General features: G+C 36.2%; 1 protein-coding gene across 1 annotated transcript; it reads right to left on the bottom strand.

Moving 5' to 3' along the window:
* Window positions 1–466: 466 nt before the first annotated feature.
* On the bottom strand, window positions 467–6,074 carry LOC110628094 (plant UBX domain-containing protein 8). The gene is made up of 10 exons (XM_021774584.2): window positions 5,789–6,074; window positions 3,827–3,888; window positions 3,130–3,682; window positions 2,531–2,646; window positions 2,168–2,378; window positions 1,845–2,045; window positions 1,585–1,749; window positions 1,149–1,292; window positions 1,008–1,064; window positions 467–862 (listed from the first exon to the last, which is right to left on the bottom strand). The coding sequence occupies exons 1-10, from the start codon at window positions 5,870–5,872 to the stop codon at window positions 755–757; spliced, it is 1,701 nt and encodes a 566-aa protein (XP_021630276.1). The 5' UTR covers window positions 5,873–6,074; the 3' UTR covers window positions 467–754.
* Window positions 6,075–6,872: the final 798 nt, after the last annotated feature.

The raw sequence follows: 6,872 nt of genomic DNA, 5'->3' as shown, positions 1-6,872 counted from the left end.
ACGGCAGTTGAAACACTTGGAACTTGGTGTTACCAAATCCAATAGGTGACTTGCAAGTAGCAGCCAAGTTGTTCCCGCAACAATACAGGATTCCATCACTCTTTAGAAAAATAAATAAATAAATAAAATTTCCAGAGACCTTGCAAGTTTTAATTAGAGTATATAATAATCTCTCCTTAAACGCCCCAATACCCAAGTCGCCTGATCTCCTGACGTCAATAACGAATCTTCTGTTAAAATCTAGTAAATCATGCCCCCCTAAAGTTTGTTCTTGCCAGAATTTCAGAGATCCACTGACAGCTTAAGTAGTCAAGTGCTTATGAACCAGAAAAAGGATTAGGTGGTCCATTTTTCCGATGATAGAACTGTTGGGATAGTGATATCTGTCCCAAGTATCAAGGCCTTACTGTGATAGGCAAAGCCACGGCCATAACATAAAAAACAGCCTTCAAGTCCACGTCATGAATTGAGGTTCTATCCAATAACTTAATATCATAAATTGCTGAATATATACAAAAGCATTCCTCATGCACGATCAAACATATGACGAAACCAATGCCGGCCTTAAATCATACTGCCCCTCCAACCACAGCAGCGACCAGATGTTTCATCTACCCAAACTCCGTGCAATTTGTCCAAATAGTACAAAAACCCAAATAACCACCTCTCCCCAATTTAATGCATCACTTCATGTTTAATTGAGATTAAATCTTCAAAGGAGTAAATTTCTACAAGTTTATATTGTTTGTCTTTTCTAGATCAGCTCCAGAAACAAGGCCTCCTGTTTGCTGGTGAGGCCAAGTTCATTCAGTGTGAGTGCACTTTCTCCATCACTGAAAGCACGCCTTGGGTATGGTCTTACCTGTTCAATTAAGAAATTATTAAAGATTATGGTAAACTCTAGCTTATTTCCATTAATTCAAGTATTGATCCACAAACACCAACATAATTTTCTCATGAAATACAAATCAGAGAGAAGTTATCAATAGTTACAGGGGGACAATTACCAGTCTGTAAGTGCCAGGCTTGACCACCCTACCAATGTCTATGAAGTCAAAAAGTGACTGCAAAGCGAACCACGATTGATATTGAGAAATACACTGTGTGCAAGTATGTATACAAGTAGTGAACCAAGTTGTATTACTTACCTGCAAGTTGTCAGATTTGAGAAATCGGCGCCCACGACGGGTACCATCAGGCATCCGCACCAAAAGTGTCACAGAATTCTCATCATTGGATACTGGTTCCTGAGGGAGAGAAGTTTCTTTTGCTGCCAGCTGTCTTTCAAATTCCTGCTAGTGCTACAAAGAATCACTCACACAGCAAGAAAAAACCACTATATATTAATTTATAAATGCTATCGCCTCCACTCCAGCCAGAGGCATAAGGGATTTGGTCAACAGCAGTATATCGAACAAACATAGGCAAAACCAAAACAAGAAAGATTAAAGGAAAGCATTAATGCACATCAAAAGTTCTTTCACACCAAAAGGATAGCATATTAAAAATTGAAAATAAGTAAAACTTCCATATCATTGCCTCGGCATAATACAGGAATAAAATGAGATAATGTATAAATGGTACCTGCTCTTCTTCCAATTTCTTGCGAGATTCTTCCTCTTTTTGCCTTTCTGCTTCAAGAGAAGCTTTCCTAGCAGCTTCTTCTTGCAAACGAAGAGCTTCAGCTTCCTCCATTGCCTTCATCTCCTTCTCCCTGTCAGCTGCCAATGATGCAAGATACTCATCATCCTACATCCACCGGATAAGTTATTACATCATCATACCATCCTGATGGTTGAAAAGAAAAGGTATTTTTATTTCCTGGTTGAACCCAAAAATTAAACCTGTTGTTCACGGATCAACCGCTGAGCCTGTAAGGATGGTGAAGGGGGACGAGGCATCCGCTGTGAATAAGGGCTTTCACTCTGCATGAATTGATGAGGAGCATATGGAAAGCGATATCCAGTCACTTCAGGAATTCCACCAAACATCGCAGCCTCAAGCATGACGGCTTCATCATGCTCCTCAGAAGAGATGCCTCCCCACTTCAATTTGGTAAAGAACAAAGCTACAATTAGTTTGCTCTAGAACACCTAACCAAGATTTTTTTTTAAAATTTTTGACAGTCCAATCGAGTAGTTTCGAAGGAATTTAAGTAAAAAGAAACCTCATCAGAATGGAACACATTTCCATTGTGCTGAGGGTGGCTGCTTATATTATTCTGTCTAGGACTAGATGGTGGACTAGCCTCAATAACTCCAACTTCTCTGGTTGATTCAGTAGAGCCAGAAGATGTATGTCTTGATCTATTCCTTACGAGAGGATGCTCATCCACATCTTCAGCTTCCTCCTGAATAGATAACCTTCCTGTCCTAAACCTAAATCGCGTCAAAAAATTTTGTCAAATTTCTCACCTCCAAAAGTGGGAAAATTATCCTGAAAACAACCATCCTGGCAGAAGAATGCCACAACATATGATCACAGCAATAGATTCCCATCATATCTTTAAGCAGTAACCTTAAATATATACCTTCCATTTGAGGTCACCACTGCCCCCAACTCCACCTCATCTGGCTTAGAAGCTCCCATTTCTGCAGCTCCGATTTTTCCCCTCTGCTCACACAATGCTTTTTCTTGCTCTGCAGCCTGAACACGTTTCATGTAAATTGTGACCACGAGATTCCTACAAGTAAAACATAACTAAAAGACCAGAAAACCTTCAGTTTTTTTTGTTGGGGAAGGAAAAGGATATTAGTGATAAGATGGGCAATGAAGATGATTTTTATTCTCTCCAGCAAGCAGGAGGTTGCTTGGAGTACATGTTTCCCAGATTGCAAGGAGGCTGTTTCCATGGTCTAAACCTACGACCTCCACTTGACAATAGAGCAACCTGCACCAGGTCTCCTCTCACAAGTCTCAAACAAGCCACAAAAAAAAAAAGGTAAAAGGAAGAAAATGCCTACAAGAACAATAACAGTTCCTGGGATCATTCAATTAGTGTATGATAGTGAAGATCATAAAGTTATAAAGCACAAGCTTCCACAGAACTCTAACAGCAAGGCAACCCAAAATAGTGAACTTTATACTCCCACGAATTGCACACACCAAAAATTTGTTTGGTTAGCTCACCTGAGCCTCCTGTTTTGAAGCTTCTATGGCAGCCCGGATCATTTCTTCTTCAATGTCATTGCTGTAGTCAGGCAACTTATCAAATTCAGGAGCACTTGGTCTACTGTGACTCTCATGAGCAATGCCCCCTGAAGAATCACCTCTTTTCTCAGCCCGTTGTGCAGCCCATCCAGTTCGATCAGCTGGAATATCATTATCATCTTCATCAACAATGATAGTACCACGAATATCTGGGCCTGTTGCATATTCTGTTCCAGTGACATCCTCAATGATAGGAGCATGACCAGAATGGCTGGGTACATCATTCCCATCCTTGACCTCTATAGGTATCTCTCTCCTTTCTCTTGGATGTGAAACGAATGGTGCATGATTCATAAAGTCAGAACCACCATCAAATAGACTTCTACGAAATTGTGGATCAAGAAGTGAGAATGGGTTCATTGCACTAGCCTCAGGTAGAACTGACAGAGGATGTCTTCTAGGTGGAACTTCAACTGGATCATCTATATCCATGAGATCATCTTGAGAAGCAACAACAGGAGTTTCATGCACACTGCACTTGAGAAAAACAAATGCAAACATCACTTCTGGAATCTTGCTAGAGGAATTTCTGATTAATCGGCTTAATACAATTGATTGGAAAATAATATTGAGAAGAGGGACATAGAAAATAGCATCTAAGTGGTAAGACACTAACATGCTTCTATCTCCTTCACTGAAATGTGCATTGACAGCTGCATTGAGATCACCATGATGCTCCTATTGCAGTAAAGAAAATGAAATACAAGGTTAAGAACTGATTTAAGCAAATGAATGTAGACAAAGCTATCTTCAATAAGCTCGGTCCAACATTATAACCAACTAAAAGAATAGTCATTGGACCTTAAAATCAAATAGAGAGGAGAAAGTCCAAAAACAGGATTTACTTGTGGAAGCAACAATTTGTGATTGAAGTATGAGAGTATGAGTAAATTCACTTGTGTGAGCAACAATATGTGATTAAAGTATGAGAATAAGAATAAAACTATATGAATTATAATGCACAGCTGCAATGAGATCACCATGATGCTCCTATTGCAGGGAAATATTTATTAAAAGAACAAGTGACTCAGTTAAGCAATTGAATGTAGAAGCAGTTATTTTCAAGAAGATTAGTACAAAATTCTAATGGACTAAAAGCATTTTTGGATCTCAAAATAAAATACACAAAACAAGTATAAAACTAGAATTCACCTGCCAATCAGCAGTATGTGATTTAAATATGAGAAAGAGCATAAAATTATACAAAATAGAGTGAAATAAAACTGCATATTCCCACTTGACTTCCTACTTCCAAAAATTCCCCCAGAAAACATGCAATTATGCACCATTTTATATTCTCCAACCAGTTGTATGCTTTCTTCTAACTTTTGCCTCCATTTTTCTTTGGAGGCCCAAGAAACCAAGTTTATGCTTCTATCATCAAGCCAACTTATACTTATTTTTCAGCCTAAATAAGAGGCAGTATATGAAATAGGTGCATGGCAAGCATCATATCCATTAGAACTCTTAAAAACAAAATGGTCCTTCAAACGCTTTCAAAGCTCTAAGATGAAATGACCTACCAATAAAGGAGCATCAATTAATCCTACTGCTTTATACAGAGATCCCTTTTATATAATGCTTGCAGTGCTTCCCACCACGTGGAATTGCAACTACATGGTTTTTTTCAAATCTTGCAAGCTATAAAATAGAAGCAGGCTAGTACTTGTATATAAAGGCAATAAATAGTTCCAAAATATGGCACAAAACAAATGGTCTCAAGGGGCTAATTTAAGACAGAACTCTGGGACATCAGCAGTCAATGCACTACCTCTTTTTGAACTATCTAAGAGTAAACATAATTTCAAGAATAACAATAAACTGTTTGGTAACAGTTTCGGCTATTCTATAACTCACAGTCTCACACCGTTGAAGGATGTCAAAATACAACCGGGAACCAATACAATGAATCAATTCTAGAACAAACCCAGTTACCAACAAAAAGGAAAAGAAAAATTTTTTTGAAGAAACCACATTTAGAAGTCCCAAAACCTCTTAAGGAAAACCAATTCCGTATCAATGAGTAGGATTATGCTTAATTACGCAGACCATAAAAATAATACATAGTAAGCAAATTAGAGCTTTAGAAAACATCCAAGCTATACAAGACTGATAAACTACGAGCAATTTCTCAAATTAATATCCCAATAATGCTCATCAATTAAACGTATCTTTAATTCATACAAGCATTGTAGCAACTCCTCAAAAATCTAAACTAACAGGTCATTACAAATTTCAACCTAAAAACTACATCAGCTTCATCAAAAGCTCCAATCATCACATAAAGTAATAATACTAATAGTAATGGTAATCCGAAATCAGGTTAAGTTAATAATCAAATTAGAGCCAAGAAAAAATGTCAACCATCAATTAGCAGCTCAAACTAGATTCCCTCAAACAATCAGTAAACAAAAACAGCAATGCCAACGCAACACCGAACCCTAATTAAACACCCAAATTACCCAACCCAGCATCAGTCAATGCAGAAACCAAGACTAACATTACAATAAGCATGCGCGATTATAATCCCACAACAAAAGGGAAAAGAAATTGACAAAGGCGGCGATCAGAACAATACCTCAAGCTTTTGAACGGCGACAGCTTCGGCAACGCCAGTTATGCTGATAAATGTGTCGATTGCTTCCTGATTAGGCCTTGCCATTTGTAAAGCGAATTGAGAGAGAGCTAATGATAAATTGTTGGTATTGAAAAACTAAGCAAGGAGCTTTGAGAGAGCTTCTTTCTTGTATGGAAAGAAAAAAAGATAGATATTTTGGGGTGGAATCTGATTAGAAGCTTTATATAGGGATTATAAGTATATGTGAAAACCGCGAGGGCGCTTGGAGTTTCTCCAATATTCCACGCTTCCTTCCATGGCCTAAATGGCTTTATTGGATTGGAGAAGAAAATGGGCTCAAAACTTAGGCATGAGAACGGTTGGGTAATTCTGATACCCAATTTGATTGAATTGAATTCCTTCTGTGACCAATTATTACATTGGAGCACTATAGTTTTGTTTTGGCTAAAATGTTAAACTTACTATCAATTGGTTAGAAGTAAAAAATATAAATTTTATTTTTTATTTAAATTTATTTCTAAAATATTATTAAAAATAAAATAAAATTATCACCTATCAATAATAAACGTGTGAAACTTTAGAGAGTGTAAATTTAATTCATTAATTTTTTTAAAAATTCCAGTTAAATTGAACTTTACTAATTTTGATTCAATTTAAATATTAATAAGTGCAGATTTTATTTGTATAAATAAATTAAAATAAGTTTAACTTTTATCGAATTTAATACAGAATAATTTTTAAAAAAATTAATTTATTTATAATTATAATAAATTTTAATTTAAAATTAATAAATTTTAGTTATATAAGTATATATAAGTTAGCTCATGAATCTATATAAAAAAATGAATTCTTAAATTTTAATGAATCAAATTTCTATAAATTTTAGAATTATAATAGAACTAAGCGAAGCGGAATTTTGATAGGTTTTGTCTTAACCGTAGACTCAAGTTTGAATTCAATTCTCTTATAATATTGAATTCAGTCTATTTAATAAATTTATTCATGAGCTCACTCAATGAGCCAATTCGCGAGACTATTCATAAACTTTAAAATAAGTCGAGCATATACGTATTAACGAGTTGAA

Source organism: Manihot esculenta, chromosome 1 (genome assembly GCF_001659605.2).
Source record: "Manihot esculenta cultivar AM560-2 chromosome 1, M.esculenta_v8, whole genome shotgun sequence".
NCBI classification, from domain to species: Eukaryota; Viridiplantae; Streptophyta; class Magnoliopsida; order Malpighiales; family Euphorbiaceae; genus Manihot; species Manihot esculenta.
This window is presented reverse-complemented; position numbering and strand designations above follow the sequence as displayed.

Excerpts from the sequence above, each read along its gene's own strand:
- LOC110628094 (XM_021774584.2), bottom strand. The coding sequence starts at position 5,872 with ATGGCAAGGCCTAATCAGGAAGCAATCGACACATTTATCAGCATAACT. Across the intron at positions 3,889-5,788 it reads TCGCCGTTCAAAAGCTTGAG|GAGCATCATGGTGATCTCAA; the intron begins GTATTGTTCTGA and ends TTACTGCAATAG. Across the intron at positions 2,379-2,530 it reads GTGGTGACCTCAAATGGAAG|GTTTAGGACAGGAAGGTTAT; the intron begins GTATATATTTAA and ends GACGCGATTTAG.